Source organism: Oncorhynchus clarkii, chromosome 6 (genome assembly GCF_045791955.1).
Source record: "Oncorhynchus clarkii lewisi isolate Uvic-CL-2024 chromosome 6, UVic_Ocla_1.0, whole genome shotgun sequence".
NCBI lineage: Eukaryota > Metazoa > Chordata > Actinopteri > Salmoniformes > Salmonidae > Oncorhynchus > Oncorhynchus clarkii.
Window position 1 is genome coordinate 49938357 of NC_092152.1, and position 21657 is coordinate 49960013.

General features: G+C 39.8%; 1 protein-coding gene across 1 annotated transcript in view; it reads left to right on the top strand.

Annotated features, from left to right (window-relative positions):
* Positions 1 to 19055, top strand: part of LOC139411271 (centrosomal protein 120) — a 57822-nt gene extending 38767 nt beyond the window's left edge. Inside the window, exons 19-20 of the mRNA XM_071157335.1 lie at positions 10047 to 10192; positions 18172 to 19055. Of these exons, the coding sequence (XP_071013436.1) occupies positions 10047 to 10192; positions 18172 to 18382 (357 nt within the window). The 3' untranslated portion in view covers positions 18383 to 19055. The remainder of the gene's footprint in view (positions 1 to 10046; positions 10193 to 18171) is intronic.
* The last annotated feature ends 2602 nt before the right edge of the window (positions 19056 to 21657 follow it).

Consider the following 21657-nt stretch of genomic DNA (forward strand, 5'->3'; position numbering starts at 1 on the left):
ACTCATTCAAGGGTTTTTCTTTATTTTTACAATGTTTTACTTTGTAGAATAATAGTGAAGGCGTCAAAACTATGAAACGACACATATGGAATCATTTAGTAACCAAAAAAAAGTGTTAAACAAATCAAAATAGTGTGTGCAAACCTGTCAAGTCAAAGGGTGGCACCTTTTGAAGAATCTCAAATATAAAATATATTTTGATTTGTTTAACACTTTTTGGGTTTCTACATGATTCCATATGTGTTATTTCATAGTTTTGATTATTCTACAATGTAGAAAATAGTAAATAATAAAGAAAAACCCTTGAATGAGTAGGTGTCCAAACATTTGACTGGTATTGTACTGTATTTACGCATGTACATACAGTGCATTCGGAAAGTATTCAGACTTTTTTACGTTACAGTCTTACTCTAAAATGTATTAAATAAAAAATCCTCATGAATCTACACACAATACCCCATAAATCCAAAGCAACAGTTTTTGGTCATTGTTTTGTTAATTTTTAACAAATATTGCATTTACATATGTATTCAGACCTTTTACTCAGTACTTTGTTGGACTTTTGGCAGCGATAACAGCCTCAAGTCTTCTTGGATATGACAAGCTTGGCACACCTGTGTTTTTGGAGTTTCTCTTATTCTCTGCAGATCCTCTCAAGCTCTATCAGGTTGGATGGGGAACGTCACTGCACAGCTATTTTCAGGTCTCTCCTGCCTCGTCTTGGTTATGTGCTTAGGGTCGTTGTCCTGTTGGAAGGTGAACCTTCTCCCTAGTTTGAGGTCCTGAGTGCTCTGGAGCAGGTTTTGGTATTTTATTAGGATACTCATTAGCTGTTGCAAAAGCTTCATGGGGTCCACATGAAACATGACATAATACAGAACGTTAATAGACCAGATCAGCTGAAGAGCAGAACTACATCAATGTTTTTTTCAAGGCACACGCAGCCTAAATATCAATACATGCACACAAACTATCTAGGTCAAATAGGGGAGAGTTGTGAGATGTATTTGTTTTTTGAAACTAGATTTTCTGTTCATTTGAACAATATGAGATGGAACAGAGTTTCATGCAGTAATGGCTCTATATAATACGGTACGCTTTCTTGAATTTGCTCTCGATTTTGGGACTGTGGAAAGACACCAGGTGGCATGTCTGGTGGGGTAAGTGTGTGTCAGAGCTGTGTGTAAGTTGACTATGTAAACAACAATTTGGGATTTTCAACACATTAATGTTTCTTATAAAAAGTGATGCAGTCAGTCTCTCCTCAACTCTTAGCCAGGAGACTGGCATGCATAATATTTATATCAGCCATCTGATTACAATGAAGAGCAGGACGTTCTGTTCAGGGCCAGCTGCAGCTTAACTAGGTCTTTCCTTGCAGAACTCGACCACACGACTGGACATTAATCAAGATGAGAAAAAACTAGAGCCTACAGAACTTGCTTTTTGGAATATGGTGTCAAAACAACCATTGACTCTAGCGGGTTCTTGGTCACCTCCCTGACCAAGGTCCTTCTCCCCGATTGCTCAGTTTGGCCGGGTGGCCAGCTCTAGGAAGAGTTTTGTGGTTCCGCACTGTGGTTCCGCACTTTTTCCATTTAAGAATGATGGAGGCCACTGTGATCTCAGGGACCTTTAATGCTGCAGACATTTTTTGGTCGCCTTCCCCAGATCTGTGCCTCGACACTCTATTCCTTCGAACTCATGGCTTTGTTTTTGCTCTGACATGCACTGTCAACTGTGAGACATTATATAGACAAGTGTGTGCCTTTCCATATGCCCAATCAATTGCATTTACCACAGGTGGACTCCAAGTTGTAGAAAGATTTCAAGGATGATCAATGGACACCTGATGCACTTAACTCCTCTAGGGTAGGGGGCAGCATTTGGAATTTTGGATGAAAGCGTGCCCAAATTTAACTGCCTTCTACTCAGGCCCAGAAGATAGGATGTGCATATAATTAGTAGATGTGGATAGAAAACACTCTAAAGTTTCCAAAACTGTTAAAATAATGTCTGAGTATAACAGAACTGATTTGGCAGGTGAAAACCTGAGAGAAATCCATTCAGGAAGTAGGATTTTTTTGTTGTTGTAGTTTTCTGTTCAATGTCATTACAGTATCCATTGACTTAGGACTCAAATTGCAGTTCCTATGCCTTCCACTAGATGTCAACAGTCTTTAGAAATTGTTTCAGGCTTGTATTCTGAAAAATGAGAGAGTAAGAGCAGTCTGAATGAGTGGACCCTGCCGTGTCACAGCTTTTTCATGCGCGCGACCGAGAGTGTGCCTTTCTTGTTTACCTTTTATATTGACAACGTTATTGTCCGGTTGAAATATTATCGATTTATTTAGGCTAAAAACAACCTGAGGATTGAATATAAACATCATTTGACATGTTTCTATGAACTTTACGGATACAGGTTTTTTTTGTCTGCCTGTTGTGAATGCGTTTGAGCCTGTGGATTACCGAACAAAACGCGCAAACAAAACGGAGGTTTTTGGATATAAAGAGAGACTTTATCGAACAAAAGGAACATTTATTGAATAAATGAATGTCTTCTGAGTGCAACCATATGAAGATCATCAAAGGTAAGTAATTCATTTTATCTCTATTTCTGACTTGTGTAACTTCTACTTGGCTGGTTACTGTTTAATGATTTGTCTGCTGGGCTATGTTCTCAAATAATTGTAAGGTATGCTTTCGCTGTAAAGCATTTTTTAAATCTCACACCGTGGTTGGATTCACAAGAAGTTAATATTTTAAACCTATGTAAAATAGTTGTATCTTTTCTGAATTTTTATAATTAGTATTTCTGTATTTGAATTTGGCGCTCTGCAATCTCACTGGATGTTGGCCAGATGGGACGCTAGCGGTCCCACATACCTTAGAGGTTAAGCTCAATTGCGAGTCTCTTAGCTCTTAGATTTATTTAAATGTTTTATAAATTTGCAAACATTTCTATAAACCTGTTTTCGCTTTGCCATTATGGGGTATTGTGTGTAGATTGGGGGGGGATGATACATTTTAGAATAAGGCTGTAACGTAACAGTATGGGAAAAGTAAAGGGGTCTGAATACTTTCTGATTGCACTGTGTGATATAGCCCATATCATGCACACCTACGGGGCATAGTGTGGAAATGATAACAAAAGTGCAGGGAATGCAGACATTTTTGGTGATGTTGAAGTTTGATTGAATAATCAGAATGAAGTTAGCCACATTGTTGCATCCCTAGAGTAATGAACTACTTATGTAGCATGTTTAGAGCTTTTTTTCCAAAACATAAAATACTGTCATACTGTGAAAAACATTTTGTTATTTTGGCCATATTTCCCAGCCCTAGGCATAAATCATATCTTTGTTCCCCCCACCCTCTGATGTCTAAATATTTTACATTTGTTGCATCCTTGCAGCATGTGTCAATGATAAATAATTAACAGCTGGAGGATAAGTGTGAATGCAAATAAAGGAAGCCGCGTTAGTTAACTTTATTCTACCTTTCACAGCCTCATCATACAGTATATCATGTGGATTCATTCGGTGTGTGTGTGTTTTTACATGGGCCCCCCCCCCCCCAAAAAAAAATTCAAAGGTCTATTAGACATTGATCACTTTTAAATCAGCACAACCTTATAGTGGGCTTTGAAACCTGTGCTGCGTCTGGAGTGAACCCTTCGAGGGACTGATCCAATGTCAACAACGTCGGCACACTGGGCTTATCAGGCCTCACTAATAACTGTTAAAGACAAAAGCCAGCTGGAAAATCTGAACCCCCTTTTTTCTGGACTTTCTAAGTGCCAGATATATGTTAAGAAAACACAAGTTGATTTATGTTGCACTAAGGGCTTCATAACTTAATGTGAAATAGTCCTATAAATCATGTTTGTATTATGTTAAGCATTAGCCCAGGCGTTAACCATTTAAATGTCACACTTGTTTTTAGGAGTATCTGTCAGACCTGTGCTTGGATACGCTCAGTGTAGTTAACGTTTGTTTGGTATCATTATTTGTTTCACCTATCAACTCGTCTGCATAATGTTTAGCTACGTTGCGGCAAAGAAATTCTCCCTTCAGGAATAATGCCTTTTCCCTCTAAAATGTCCAGATGGTAAGAATGAAATGCAGTTCTTTAGAAAACTTCTACATTCCTGACTTAGCCCTTAGCCTTATCTTATCTCTTAGCCTCTAATACAGCAGATACGGTCAACTGGTTAATTTGAGCCCAAGTATGCCTCCTACTCCCCTAACTCTGAACCGCCTTGGTATTTGGTGTCAGATAGTGTGAGACCTGAAAAACTGGAGCTTTGAAATCCCCCAGGTGTCTGTCTGTCAGTCGGCTTATTTTCCAGAAAACTGTAGTTGAGGCCCATCTGGGCAGCTTGCTTCACTCAGGCGAGTACCTAGTCTAACCCACTGGATGCAGGCCACTGGGAATGGGGGTCATTCACTGGTCACTCAGTCCTGCTTGTGCTGCCTTTGTCCTCTCTCCTCCCTCTTGGAGAGAGCCAGACTCTGGAGGGCTGTGTTTACCAAGATCCTGTCCTCCATTACTGAGAATGCAGTGGAGTACCACACACCTAACCCCTAGCGTGGCGCTGTTGTCCACTATAAATACTTAATGCACTTTTCAACCAGCAGTAACTGAGGAAATCCTTTGCCCAAGAGGCCTTACAAAAATCACTGCCATAATTGTTTCAGTGTTGTTGCTTTGGCGCTTACTTGGCAATGTGCGATCCAGAAATGTTTCTGTGGTTTGTTTTTCTAGCAATTTTGGTAAAATAAATGTATTACAGGCGACTAATGTTCAGTTTTGCCCTGGCTGTGTGAGAAAAAGTAACTTGTCTGTATTTTAACCAGTGATTGTCTGGAAAAGGGAAGCGGTGTCCATATCTGAACCAATAACTGCTAAGTGTCAGGGAACACATGACATGTCCCTAAGCTGCTGTTCTTTGAAACCGTCATAGGATTCTCTTGGTCAAAATGCTTTTTATTCTATGATCAGCTTTTTATTCCATGGTACCAATGTAAACACTGGTGATTGGGGAAAAAATCTGTAGTTATGTATCGCAATATTATTTTGGATAATATACTTTCCAAGTATTGATTTGTAGTAATAATAATATACCATTGAAGTCGGAAGTTTACATACACTTAGGTTGGAGTCATTAAAACTAGTTTTTCAACCACTCCACAAATTTCTTATCAAACTATAGTTTTGGCAAGTCGGTTAGGACATCTACTTTGTGCATGACACAAGTAATTTCCAACAATTGTTTACAGACAGATTATTTAACTTAAAATTCACTGTATCACAATTCCAGTGGGTCAGAAGTGTACATACACTAATTTGACTGTGCCTTTTTAAACAGCTTGGAAAATTCCAGAAAATGATGCCATGGCTTTAGAAGCTTCTGATAGGCTAATTGACATAATTTGAGTCAATTGGAGGTGTACCTGTGGATGTATTTCAAGGCCTACCTTCCAACTCAGTGCCTCTTTGCTTGACATCATGGGACAATCGAAATAAATCAGCTAAGACCTCTGGGGGGGGTGGAAATGGTGGACCTCCAAGTCTGGTTCATCCTTGGGAGAAATATCCAAACGCTTGAAGGTACGACGTTCATCTGTACAAACAATAGTACGCAAGTATAAACACCATGGGACCATGCAGCCGTCATACCGCTCAAGAAGGAGACGTGTTCTGTCTCCTAGAGATGAATGTACTTTGGTGTGAAAAGTGCAAATCAATCCCAGAACAACAGCAAAGGACCGTGTGAAGATGCTGGAGGACACGGGTACAAAAGTATCTATATCCACAGTAAAATGAGTCCTATATCGACATAACCTGAAAGGCCGCTCAGCAAACAAGAAGCCACTGCTCCAAAAACGGCATTTAAAAAAGCCTGACTACGGTTTGCAACTGCACATGGGGACAAAGATCACACTTTTTGGAGAAATGTCCTCTGGTCTGATGAAACAAAAATAGAACCTTGTGGCCATAATGACCATCGTTCCGTTTGGAGGAAAACGGGTGATACTTGCAAGACGAAGAACACCATCCCAACCGTGAAGCACGGGGTTGGCAACATCATGTGGGGTTGCTTTGCTGCAGGAGGGATTGGTGCACTTCACAAAATAGATGGAATCATGAGGAGGGGAAATGATTGGATATATGGATATATTGAAGCAAAATCTCAAGACATCGGTCAGGAAGTTAAAGCTTGGTCGCAAATGGGTCTTTTCAAATGGACAATGACCCCATACTTCCGAAGTTGTGGCAAAATGGCTTAAGGACACCAAAGTCAAGGTATTGGAGTGGCCATCACAAAACCCTGACATCAATCCCATAGAACATTTGTGGGCAGAACTGAGAAAGTGTGCATTAAAGGAGGCCTAGAAACCTGACTCCAGTTCTGTCAGGAGGAATGGGCCAAAATTCACCCAACTTATTGTGTGAAGCTTGTGGAAGGCTACCCAAAATGTTTGACCCAAGTTAAACAATTTAAAGGCAATGCTACCAAATACTACTTGTGTACGTAAACTTCTAACCCACTGGGAATGTGATGAAAAAAATAAAAGCTGAAATTAATCACTCTCTCTACTATTATTCTGACATTTCACTTTCTTAAAATAAAGTGGTGATCCTAACTGACCTAAGACAGGGAATTTATACTAGGATTAAATGTCAGGTATTGTGAAAAACTGAGTTTAAATGTATTTGGCTAAGGTGTATGTGAACTTCTGACTTCAACTGTATATAGCTATATCTATTTATTTAAGATGGTGTTAGCTAGTGCTAGTCTGCTGTACTTCAACAAAACGCCAGTATTCTTCAGCCTATAGCTTGTTATTATTTTTCATAGTGAGCCAACATGTTTTCAACACTTATTTCCATGACTAATCAAAACAAATTTTGTCGTGCTTGTCTCTCTGCTGCAGATATATAGTGAGCATTATGTTGGAAACATCATCTCAATAAAATCGCAACATTGAATTGCTATATATATATATATATATATATATATATATATGTATGTATGTGTATGTATGTATGTATGTATGTGTATGCATGTATATGTATATGTATGTATGTATGTGTATATACAGTGCCTTGCGAAAGTATTCGGCCCCCTTGAACTTTGCGACCTTTTGCCACATTTCAGGCTTCGAACATAAAGATATAAAACTGTATTTTTTTGTGAAGAATCAACAAGTGGGACACAATCATGAAGTGGAACGACATTTATTGGACATTACAAACTTTTTTAACAAATCAAAAGCTGAAAAATTGGGCGTGCAAAATTATTCAGCCCCTTTACTTTCAGTGCAGCAAACTCTCCAGAAGTTCAGTGAGGATCTCTGAATGATCCAATGTTGACCTAAATGTCTAATGATGATAAATACAATCCACCTGTGTGTAATCAAGTCTCCGTATAAATGCACCTGCACTGTGATAGTCTCAGAGGTCCGTTAAAAGCGCAGAGAGCATCATGAAAAACAAGGAACACACCAGGCAGGCCCGAGATACTGTTGTGAAGAAGTTTAAAGCCGGATTTGGATACAAAAATATTTCCCAAGCTTTAAACATCCCAAGGAGCACTGTGCAAGCGATAATATTGAAATGGAAAGAGTATCAGAACACTGCAAATCTACCAAGACCTGGCCGTCCCTCTAAACTTTCAGCTCATACAAGGAGAAGACTGATCAGAGATGCAGCCAAGAGGCCCATGATCACTCTGGATGAACTGCAGAGATCTACAGCTGAGGTGGGAGACTCTGTCCATAGGACAACAATCAGTCGTATATTGCACAAATCTGGCCTTTATGGAAGAGTGGCAAGAAGAAAGCCATTTCTTAAAGATATCCATAAAAAGTGTCGTTTAAAGTTTGCCACAAGCCACCTGGGAGACACACCAAACGTATGGAAGAAGGTGCTCTGGTCAGATGAAACCAAAATTGAACTTTTTGGCAACAATGCAAAACGTTATGTTTGGCGTAAAAGCAACACAGCTGAACACACCATCCCCACTGTCAAACATGGTGGTGGCAGCATCATGGTTTGGGCCTGCTTTTCTTCAGCAGGGACAGGGAAGATTGTTAAAATTGATGGGAAGATGGATGGAGCCAAATACAGGACCATTCTGGAAGAAAACCTGATGGAGTCTACAAAAGACCTGAGACTGAGATTGAGATTTGTCTTCCAACAAGACAATGATCCAAAACATAAAGCAAAATCTACAATGGAATGGTTCAAAAATAAACATATCCAGGTGATAGAATGGCTAAGTCAAAGTCCAGACCTGAATCCAATCGAGAATCTGTGGAAAGAACTGAAAACCGCTGTTCACACATGCTCTCCATCCAACCTCACTGAGCTCGAGCTGTTTTGCAAGGAGGAATTGGAAAAAAATTCAGTCTCGATGTGCAAAACTGATAGAGACATACCCCAAGCGACTTACAGCTGTAATCGCAGCAAAAGGTGGCGCTACAAAGTATTAACTTAACCTGTTGCGTCGACCAAACCCGGATCAGGGATTCTATTTACAGACCTAAGCTCATTACCATAACGCAACGTTAACTATTAATGAAAATCGCAAATGAAATGAAATAAATATGCCATCTCTCAAGCTTAGCCTTTTGTAAACAACACTGTCATCTCAGATTTTCAAAATATGCTTCTCAACCATAGGAAAACAATAATTTGTGTAAAAGTGGCTAGCTAGCGTAGCATTTAGCGTTAGCATTAGCCTTAGCATCCAGCACGCAAGATTTCAACAAAAACATAAAAGCCTTCAAATAAAATCATTTACCTTTGAAGAACTTTGGATGTTTTCAATGAGGAGACTCTCAGTTAGGCAGATGTTCAGTTTTTCCAAAAAAGATTCTTTGTGTATTAGAAATAGCTCCGTTTTGTACATCACATTTGGCTACCAAAAAAAAAACAAATTCAGTCCTCAAAACGCGAACTTTTTTCCAAATTAACTCCATAATATCGACTGAAAACATGGCAAACGTTGTTTAGAATCAATCCTCAAGGTGTTTTTCACATATCTCTTCAATGATATATCGTTCGTGGAAGCATGGTTTCTCCCCTCAATCAAATGGAAAAGTACAAGCAGCTGGCGTTTGCGCACCGAATTCCACGCAGGACACCAGGCGGACACTTGGAAAATGTAGTCTCTTATGGTCAATCTTCCAATGATATGCCTACAAATACGTCACAATGCTGCAAACACCTTGGGGAAACGACAGAAAGTGTAGGCTCATTCCTTGCGCAATCACAGCCATATAAGGAGACAATGGAAAACAGAGCTTCAGAGATTCTGCTCATTTCCTGCTTGACGCATCATCTTGGTTTCGCCTGTAGAATGAGTTCTGGGGCACTTACAGACAATATCTTTGCAGATTCTGAAACTTCAGAGTGTTTTCTTTCCAAAAACGGTCAATAATATGCATAGTCGAGCATCTTTTCGTGACAAAATATTGCGTTTAAAACGGGAACGTTTTTTATCCAAAAATGAAATAGCGCCCCTAGAGATCCAAGAGGTTAAGGGGGCTGAATAATTTTGCACGCCCAATTTTTCAGTTTTTGATTTGTTAAAAAAGTTTGAAATATCCAATAAATGTCGTTCCACTTCATGATTGTGTCCCACTTGTTGATTCTTCACAAAAAAATACAGTTTTATATCTTTATGTTTGAAGCCTGAAATGTGGCAAAAGGTCGCAAAGTTCGAGGGGGCCGAATACTTTCGCAAGGCACTGTATATGTATGTATGTGTATATGTATGTGTATATGTATGTGTGTATATATATATATATGTGTGTATATATATATATATGTATGTATGTGTATATACGTGTGTGTATAGGGATACCCTATTATCGTATTCAGCACCTCAGTATCGTGATAATTTTGTATCTTTTAGGTCCCTGCCAATTCCCATCCCTCAAACACCTGGTTATTTTCCTACTGTGTTTGAGAAAGTATGCTGTGCTGCAGAACAGAGTGATATGATAACAGCCTTCTCTGGTATGTTGTGTTAGAGAGAGCAGGAGAGCGCCATGACACGGCTGAAGAAGCAGCAGCAGGAGCTGGAGACCATGAGGCTGCGCTACCTGGCAGCCGAGGAGAAGGAAGCCGTCAAAAGCGAGAAACACGAGCTGGAGGACATCAGGAACGAGCTGAACAGGTACTAACTACCACATTCTACGCTAGCATTATTTATCTTCCAAGAGCCTGGAAGGTTCACTTAAGACAAGTTAAGTGGAATTTAATTCAAAACAACTATAGTCAAAGGCAAAAGGGACTTCTATGCTCCCTGTATTTATTCATTGACATTCTTATGCCAGCTTTATACTAAACTTGGCAACAAAAAAAATGAAACGTTCTCTCACTGTTAACTGTGTTTATTTTCACCAAACTTAACGTGTAAATATTTGTATGGACATAACCAGATTCAACAACTGAGACATAAACGGAACAAGTTCCACAGACATGAGACTAACAGCAATGTAATAATGTGTCCCTGAACAAAGGGGGTGGGGGGTCAAAATCAAAAGTAACAGTATCTGGTGTGGCCACCACCAGGTACTGCTGTGCATCTCCTCATGGTCTGCACCAAATTTGCAGATTCTTGCTGTGAGATGTTACCCCACTCTTCCACCGAGTCACCTGCAAGTTCCCAGACATTTCTGTTGGGAATGGCCCTATCCCTCACCCTCTAATCCAACAGGTCCCAGACGTGCTCAATGGGATTGAGATCTGAGCTGTATGCTGGCCATGGCAGAACACTTTCATTCCTGTCTGCAGGAAATCACGCGCAGAACGAGCAGTATGGCTGGTGGCATTGTCATGCTGGCGGGTCATGTCAGGATGAGCCTGCAGGGAATGTACCACACGAGGGAGAAGGATGTCTTCCCTGTAACGCACAACGTTGAGATTGCCTGCAATGACAACAAGCTCAGCCTGATGATGCTGTGACACACTGCCTCAGACCATGACGGACCCTCCAACGCCAAATCGATCCCGCTCCAGAGTTCAGGTCTCGGTGTAACGCTCATTCCTTCAACGATAAACGCGAATCCGACCATCACCCCTGATGAGACAAAACCGTGACTCGCCATTGAAGAGCACTTTTTGCCAGTCCTGTCTGATCCAGCGACGGTGGGTTTGTTCCCATAGGCGACGTTGTTGCCAGTGATATCTGGTGATGACCTGCCTTACAACAGGCCTACAAGCTCTCAGTCCAGCCTTTCTCAGCCTATTGTGGACAGTCAGAGCACTGATGGAGGGATTGTGCGTTCCTGGTGTAACTCAGGCAGTTATTGTTGCCATCCTGTACCTGTCCCGCAGGTGTGATGTTCGGATGTACCGATCCTGTGCAGGTGTTGTTACACGTGGTCTGCCACTGCGAGAACCATCAGCTGTCCATCCTGTCTCCCTGTAGCACTGTCTTAGGCATCTCACAGTACGGACATTGCAATTTATTGCCCTGGCCACAGTCCTCATGCCTCCTTGAAGTATGCCTAAGGCACGTTCACACAGATGAGCAGGGACCCTGGGCATCTTTCTTTAGGTGTTTTTCAGAGTCAGTAGAAAGGCCTCTCTAAGGTCACAGTTATGAAAACTTAGGACACTAATTGCCTGAGGTGCATGTTCATTAATTGTTTCTGTTCGTTGAACAAGCATGGGAAACAGTGTTTAAACCCTTTACAATGAAGATCTGTGAAGTTATTTGGATTTTTACAAAACATATTTGAAAGACATGGTCCTGAAAAAGGGATGTTTATTTTTTTAATAAGTTAATAAATATTTACAGTTTAAGTCATCCATTTACATACACTTAGGTTGGAATCGTTAACTTGTTTTTCAACCACTCCACATATTTCTTGTTAACAAACTATAGTTTTGGCAACTCTGTAAGAACATCTCCTTCGTGCATGACACAAGTAATTTTTCCAACAATTGTTTACAGACAGATTATTTCACTCATAATTCACTATCACAATTCCAGGTCAGAAGTTTACATACACTAAGTTGACTGTGCCTTTAAACAGCTTGGAAAATTCCGGAAAATTATGTCATGGCTTTAGAAGCTTCTGATAGGCTATTGACATAATTTGAGTCAATTGGAGGTCTACCTGTGGATGTATTTCAAGGCCTACCTTCCAACTCTGTGCATCTTTGCTTAACATCATGGGAAAAATCTAAATGAATCAGCCACCAAAAAATGGTGGACTTCCAAGTCTGGTTCATCCTTGGGAGCAATTTCCAAACGCCTGAAGGTACCACGTTAGTCTGTACAAACAATAGTACTTGAGTATTAACAGTATGGGACCACGCATACCATCATACCGCTCAGGAAGGAGACTTGTTCTGTCTCCTAGAGATGAACGTACTTTGGTGCGAAAAGTGCAAGATGCTGGAGGAAACCGGTACAAAAGTATCTATATCCACAGTAAAACAAGTCCTATATCAACATAACCTAAAAGGCCGCTCAGCAAACAAGAAGCCACTGCTCAAAAACCGCCATTAAAAAAGCCAGACTATGGTTTGCAACTGCACATGGGGACAAAGATCGTACTTTTTGGAGAAATGTCCTCTGGTCTGATGAAACAAAAATGGAACTGTTTGGCCATAATGATCATCAGTATGTTTGGAGGAGAAAGGGTGAAGACTAAGAACACCATCCCAACCGTGAAGCACAATGGTGGCAGCATCATGTTGTGGGGGTGCTTTTGCTGCAGGAGGGACTGGTGCACTTCACAAAAATAGATTGCATCATGAGAAGGGGAAATTATGTGGATATATATTGAAGCAACATCTCAAGGCATCAGTTAAAGCTTGGTTGCAAATGGGTCTTCTAAATGGACAATGACCACAAGCATATTTCCGAAGTTGTGGCAAAATGGCTTAAGGGCAACAAATTCAAGGTATTGGAGTGGCCATCACAAAGCCCTGACCTATAGAACATTTGTGGGCAGAACTGAAAAGGCGTGTGCGAGCAAGGAGGCCTAGAAACCTGACTCAGTTACTCCAGCTCTGTCAGGAGGAATGGGCCAAAATTCACCCAGCTCATTGTGGGAAGCTTGTGGAAGGCTACCCGTAACATTTGACCCAAGTTACACTCAAGTAGTATTGCCTTTAAATAGTTTATGTAAACTTCTGACCCACTGGGAATGTGATGAAAGAAATAAAATCTGAAATTAATCATTGTGTGTGTGTGTGTGTGTGTGTGTGTGTGTGTGTGTGTGTGTGTGTGTACACTGCTCAAAAAAAGGGACTTGGAGTTACATTGTGTTGTGTTCCCCTTATTTTTTTGAGCAGTGTATATATACAGACACACATACATGTGTGTATTTATATATATATATATATATATTAATACAGCAGTAGGACCGCTACCAATGTAACTCCACGTCAATCACACTTCTGTGAAATCAAACTGTCCACTTAGGAAGCAACACTGATTGACAATAAATGTCACATGCTGTTGTGCAAATGGAATAGACAACAGGTGCTTTCACTCTAGTGGTAGCATGAGACGGAGTCTACAATTTTTGTGTGATTTTTGTTGTCAGCACATTCAACTATGTAAAGAAAAATTATTTAATACGAATATTTCATTCATTCAGATCAAGGATGTGTTATTTTAGTGTTCCCTTTATTTTTTTGAGCAGTGTATATATTTGTGTGTGTGTGTGTGTGTGTGTGTGTGTGTGTGTGTATATATATATATATGTGTGTGTGTGTGTATATATATATATATGTGTGTGTGTGTGTATATATATATATATATATATATGTGTGTGTATATATATATATATATATATATATATATATATATGTGTGTGTATATATATATATATATATATATGTGTGTGTATATATATATATATATATATATATATATATATGTGTGTGTATATATATATATATATATATATATATGTGTGTGTATATATATATATATATATATATATATATATATATATATATATATATATATATATATATATATGTGTGTGTATATATATATATATATATATATATATATATATATGTGTGTGTATATATATATATATATATATATATATATATATGTGTATGTGTGTGTATATATATATATATATATATATATATATATATGTGTGTGTGTATATATATATATATATATATATATATATATATATATATATATATATATATATATATATATATATATATATATATATATATATATATATATATATATATATATATATATATATATATGTATATATTGATTTATTTATATATTTATTTATATACACACAGTGGGGCAAAAAAGTATTTAGTCAGCCACCAATTGTGCAAGTTCTCCCACTTAAAAATATGAAAGGCCTGTAATTTTCATCATAGGTACACTTCAACTATGACAGACAAAATGAGAATCCAGAAAATCACATTTATTTGCAAATTATGGTGGATAATAAGTATTTGGTCACCTACAAACAAGTAAGATTTCTGGCTCTCACAGACCTGTAACTTCTTCTTTAAGAGGCTCCTCTGTCCTCCACTCGTTACCTGTATTAATGGCACCTGTTTGAACTTGTTATCAGTTTAAAAGACACCTGTCCACAACCTCAAACAGTCACACTCCAAACTCCACTATGGCCAAGACCAAAGAGCTGTCAAAGGACACCAGAAACAAAATTGTAGACCTGCACCAGGCTGGGAAGAATGAATCTGCAATAGGTAAGCAGCTTGGTTTGAAGAAATCAACTGTGGGAGCAATTATTAGGAAATGGACATACAAGACAGCTGATAATCTCCCTCGATCTGGGGCTTCACGTAAGATCTCACCCCGTGGGGTCAAAATGATCACAAAAACGGTGAGCAAAAATCCCAGAACCACACGGGGGGACCTAGTGAATGACCTGCAGAGAGCTGGGACCAAAGTAACAAAGCCTACCATCAGTAACACACTACGCCGCCAGGGACTCAAATCCTGCAGTGCCAGACGTGTCCCCCTGCTTAAGCCAGTACATGTCCAGGCCCATCTGAAGTTTGCTAGAGAGCATTTGGATGATCCAGAAGAAGATTGGGAGAATGTCATATGGTCAGATGAAACCAAAATAGAACTTTTTGGTAAAAACTCAACTCATTGTGTTTGGAGAACAAAGAATGCTGAGTTGCATCCAAAGAACACCATACCTACTGTGAGGCATGGGGTGGAAACATCATGCTTTGGGGCTGTTTTTCTGCAAAGGGACCAGGACGACTGATCCGTGTAAAGGAAAGAATGAATGGGGCCATGTATCGTGAGATTTTGAGTGAAAATCTCCTTCCATCAGCAAGGGCATTGAAGATGAAACGTGGCTGGGTCTTTCAGCATGACAATGATCCCAAAAACACCGCCCGGGCAACGAAGGAGTGGCTTCGTAAGAAGCATTTCAATGTCCTGGAGTGGCCTAGCCAGTCTCCAGATCTCAACCCCATAGAAAATCTTTGGAGGGAGTTGAATGTCCGTGTTGCCCAGCAACAGCCCCAAAACATCACTGCTCTAGAGGAGATCTGCATGGAGAAATGGGCCAAAATACCAGCAACAGTGTGAAAATCTTGTGAAGACTTACAGAAAACCTCTGTCATTGCCAACAAAGGTTATATAACAAAGTATTGAGAAACTTTTGTTATTGAACAAATACTTATTTTCCACCCTAATTTGCAAATAAATTCATAAAAAATCCTACAATGTGATTTTCTGGATTTTTTTTTTCTCTCATTTTGTCTGTCATAGTTGAAGTGTACTTATGATGAAAGTTACAGGCCTCTCGTCTTTTTAAGTGGGAGAACTTGCACAATTGGTGGCTTACTAAATACTTTTTTGCCCCACTGTATGCATACACACACACACACACACACACACACACACGGATATATATGTACAGTGCCTTGCGAAAGTATTCGGCCCCCTTGAACTTTGTGACCTTTTGCCACATTTCAGGCTTCAAACATAAAGATATAAAACTGTATTTTTTTGTGAAGAATCAACAACAAGTGGGACACAATCATGAAGTGGAACGACATTTATTGGATATTTCAAACTTTTTTAACAAATCAAAAACTGAAAAATTGGGCGTGCAAAATTATTCAGCCCCTTTACTTTCAGTGCAGCAAACTCTCTCCAGAAGTTCAGTGAGGATCTCTGAATGATCCAATGTTGACCTAAATGACTAATGATGATAAATACAATCCACCTGTGTGTAGTTCAGGGGCGGCAGCGTAGCCTAGTGGTTAGAGCGTTGGACTAGTAACCGGAAGGTTGCGAGTTCAAACCCCCGAGCTGACAAGGTACAAATCTGTCAACAGGCAGTTAACCCACTGTTCCCAGGCCGTCATTGAAAATAAGAATTTGTTCTTAACTGACTTGCCTGGTTAAATAAAGGTTAAAAAAAAAAAAAAAAAAAAAAAAAAAATCAAGTCTCCGTATAAATGCACCTGCACTGTGATAGTCTCAGAGGTCCGTTAAAAGCGCAGAGAGCATCATGAAGAACAAGGAACACACCAGGCAGGTCCGAGATACTGTTGTGAAGAAGTTTAAAGCCGGATTTGGATACAAAAAGATTTCCCAAGCTTTAAACATCCCAAGGAGCACTGTGCAAGCGATAATATTGAAATGGAAGGAGTATCAGACCACTGCAAATCTACCAAGACCTGGCCGTCCCTCTAAACTTTCAGCTCATACAAGGAGAAGACTGATCAGAGATGCAGCCAAGAGGCCCATGATCACTCTGGATGAACTGCAGAGATCTACAGCTGAGGTGGGAGACTCTGTCCATAGGACAACAATCAGTCGTATATTGCACAAATCTGGCCTTTATGGAAGAGTGGCAAGAAGAAAGCCATTTCTTAAAGATATCCATAAAAAGTGTTGTTTAAAGTTTGCCACAATCCACCTGGGAGACACACCAAACATGTGGAAGAAGGTGCTCGGGTCAGATGAAACCAAAATGGAACTTTTTGGCAACAATGCAAAACGTTATGTTTGGCGTAAAAGCAACACAGCTGAACACACCATCCCCACTGTCAAACATGGTGGTGGCAGCATCATGGTTTGGGCCTGCTTTTCTTCAGCAGGGACAGGGAAGATGGTTAAAATTGATGGGAAGATGGATGGAGCCAAATACATGACCATTCTGGAAGAAAACCTGATGGAGTCTGCAAAAGACCTGAGACTGGGACGGAGATTTGTCTTCCAACAAGACAATGATCCAAAACATAAAGCAAAATCTACAATGGAATGGTTCACAAATAAACATATCCAGGTGTTAGAATGGCCAAGTCAGGCCAGACCTGTCCAGACCTGTCCAGACCTGAATCCAATCGAGAATCTGTGGAAAGAACTGAAAATTGCTGTTCACAAATGCTCTCCATCCAACCTCACTGAGCTCGAGCTGTTTTGCAAGGAGGAATGGGAAAAAATGTCAGTCTCTCGATGTGCAAAACTGATAGAGACATACCCCAAGCGACTTACAGCTGTAATCGCAGCAAAAGGTGGCGCTACAAAGTATTAACTTAAGGGGGCTGAATAATTTTGCACGCCCAATTTTTCAGTTTTTGATTTGTTAAAAAAGTTTGAAATATCCAATAAATGTTGTTCCACTTCATGATTGTGTCCCACTTGTTGTTGATTCTTCACAAAAAAACAGTTTTATATCTTTATGTTTGAAGCCTGAAATGTGGCAAAAGGTCGCAAAGTTCAAGGAGGCCGAATACTTTCGCAAGGCACTGTATGTGTATGTGTGTGTGTGTGTGTGTGTGTGTGTGTGTGTGTGTGTGTGTGTGTGTGTATGTATATATATATATATTCTCTCACTCACACACGGATATATATATTATACATACCTACATACAACTGTATATTCATATATATCCGTGTGTATATATAGATATATCTGTGTGTAGTAATATATATTTATCTATATATGTATGTGTGTAGATATATATGTGAATATTATATGTATGTATATTATATATACGTGTGTGTATATGTATGTATGTGTGTACTTATGTGTGTATATGTCATTTATCTGATGTGAAGTTCCACTCTTCCTTGGGTTGTTTTCTGAATCCATTTGCTTCAACATCTTACCCTACTCCCCCACTGGCTGTGTTTTTCTACTGCAGGTTAAAACAACAGGAGGACAAGAAGCCATGGGGCAGCAGCTCTGCCGGCCCCGCCGTGTCTCTCAACGAGAGTGCCGATGATCACCTCAGCCGGCTGCTGGAGGAGAGAGACACTCTGTTACGCACAGGCGTGTATACACACGAAGACCGCATCATCAGCGAGCTCAACAGGCAAATCCAAGAGGCCATGGCACACAGGGTGGACCACTAGTCTAGCATCTCATGCGAATGCATGATAGAAAACCAGCCATCAGACTCATCTAAATGTGAAGTGTTGATCAATTCCTAGTGTGCCAAATGGTCCGAATTGGACTATCAGATCACTTCAAGCTCCAGGGACAGTAGAAAGTTAGCACAAAGGCAGAAAACTTGAAGGAACAAGTGAGAGTGTCTGCCTTTGCAAAGGATTGACTTTGTTTTGTGTAAGTGTTTTTGGTTATTTTTCCATTATCATTTTGGCTTTCTTTGTTACATTTGTTTTTAATTAGTGTTACTACTACATACTAATGTTATTATTAGACTATATTATCTGTTTTATACTATGGGCTAATGTCCACATTTTAGAGATGATTGTGAAAAGGGAAAGGCCTAAAATTATTTTACCAAGCGTTACATTCCAAATGGATATGGTTTAAATTATTAGAACGAGAGGTCACTTAGTGGTTGAAGGTTCGTTGGTGTGTTTATACTGAATAAGTTGTCTGTATACACCAGGTGGCGCTGTAACATCAGCAAAGCTACATGTAAATTTACCAGTTTCTTTTTTCAGATCCAGAATTAGTGTGATAATTATTTGTTTGTCATGACTAACATGCATAGACGATTCTTGAATGTATATTGATTTGTGTGTATTAAATAAATAAATTATTTTGGGATTATATGCACCTTCATAGTCTTGTGTTAGTGAGCTCAGGTTGGTTTTCATCTCTGCACCAGTGGAGGATGCAGAGGGGAGGACGGCTCATGGTAATGGATGGAACGGAATTAATGGAATGGTATCAAACACATACTCTCCTTGTGTTTGACATTCCATCCACTCCATTCCAGCCATTATTATGAGCTGTCCTCCCCTCTGCATCCTCCACTGCTCTACACCAGTGTCAAATAGTCAAATCATACTTAATTGTATTCGAAATGGTATCGCATGCATTTAGGTTAAGTCAACTTGTTGTTTGCCATTGGACCCACTTAAATCTAACATCTTAAAAAGGCTTTATAGAGCATTCATATGTTCTTCATAAGCAGTATAAAACTTGACTAAACAATTATAAACAAAGTCATCGACATAAAGGTGATTTGCAAAAGGTGCCGTAAGAAGCCATTCTACATAGTTTTATTTGCTAATGAAGGATTTCTTGTAGGCCTTATAAAGCATGAAGGCTTCATTAAAGGGTGACCGCACTTCCTGATTATTTAAATTTGGTCAGCAAGGGAGAGCCGAAGCCAAAGGATTTACTCAAAATCTGTCTGTGTGAGATGAGCACTTTTTTTGGTATGGAGGTCTATGAGAAAGTGTTGAATTACATGAGGCTTGTTTGATCAAATATTTCTGTAATGTTTAGGCTGTTACAAATGTACTGATTATAAGTGGATGCACGTGGCATTTCGGCAACTTTGAGAAAAACAACTTAATTGTGCCTGTTGTTGACACGCGTATCTGCCATCTCACTGGCTAGAATGGTCCCACCTGATCTTGCCTGCCTTCAATCATTGAAGACATATATTCCCATTGTTTGAGTGGTCATCTGGCTATCTTGTCAATATAATAGATATTCTTTAATTTGGTTAATTAAGAAATACTCGTGGCCATGACAATTCAAATGTGAGTTGTTTTTGTGGTTTGGTTTGATGGGTTTCTTGTGTGTGTTCGCAGGCGGGAAAAGTTATCCAAATAATTTTGCCAATTAGCTTCGGCAAGCTGGTGTGCGACCATGGCAAAGTTGTTGGTTTGACTTTGGATATCTCCAAGGCTAGTTAGGCACTATCAATAAATTACAATGTAAATTAGACAATATTTCATGTTGGATTCTTTTCAGTTTTCTCATGAAGTGTTTTTTTATATTTGTATATTAATTTCTACAATTTATAGTTGGTTTGAGGTTTTTAAGTCATTGAAATTTGGAGCTATTAGAATTTTAACATCTAATTTACCTATGGTCCCGAACTAATCCCATCGGGATATCCAAAGACAACCCAAATGTACCACAGGCATTACGATTGGGTCGTGTGCAGCTGCACTCCGAATTGACGATTACCGGTGTGCTACCAGCTGTGGGCATGTGGGCAGGATTGAAACAAATCCAACCCAGAGAGGAAGAGGTGAAGCCAGAGGCTCAACTCGGCCCAAAATCGGTCTCCTCCAGCAGGTGCCGTTTTTGCGCCCACCAAACGAGCAGTTTTTGTTTGAAGTTCAATGAGTGTTGAATTTGGTAAACAAAAAATGTGACGTTTTGTAATGCTTAGGTTGTTACGAGTGTACTGATTGATATAAGTATGAAAACGTAACGTCCTGGCAACTGAACAAACAACAACTTTATATCGGAGTTGTGCCTGTTGGTCACAAGCGTATCGGCCCTCTCATTGACTAGAATGGTCCCACCTGATCTCGCCTCCTCCCCGACTGCCTTCCATCTTCGAGGACTTGTATTTCCATTGTTAGAGTGAGCACTTGACCAGCTGGTCAATATAATAGATCATTTGTGGTCATTCTTAATTTACGTTGTGGTGCAGTCACAACCACAAGTCTCACAGACGAGACTGACTTTATGACCAAAATTGACCTCTTTACAATTTGTAGCAAATTTTGACGGTAGAATAAATGTTTCAGTCTCATATCGATGCCACAAGTTCGTTTTTAGAGTTGCTCTTCAAGCCTTAAAAAGTTACACTTCATTTAAAGTTGATGAAGTGCTGTCTTTATTTGGCCTGGTAATTTCTAAAGATGTGTGGAGTGTAGTTGGCATAATATCCGATTACAGTAAATGACTCCAGTCCCTAAGAGTATTTCTCAAAACACATCCTACGGTATAGCAGAGGGAGCACCCCCCTATCCACATCGATGGGACAGCAGTGGAGAAGGTGGAAAGTTCTAAGTTACTCGGTGTACACATCACGGACAAACTGAAATTGTCCACCCACACACACAGTGTGGTGAAGAAGTCACAACAGCGCCTCTTCAACCTCAGGAGGCTGAAGAAATTTGGCTTGTCACCTAAAATCCTCACAAACTTTTAGAGATGCACAATTGAGAGCATCCTGTTGGGCTGTATCACCGCCTAGTACGGCAACTGCACCGCCCTCAACCGGAAGGGCTCTCCAGAGGGTGGTGCGGTCTGCACAAATCATCACCGGGGGCAAACTACCTGCCCTCCAGGACACCAGCACCTGATGTCACAGGACGGCCCAAAATATCATCAAGGACAACAACCACCCGGGCCACTGCCTGTTCATCCCGCTACTATCCAGAAGGTGAGGTCCGTACAGGTG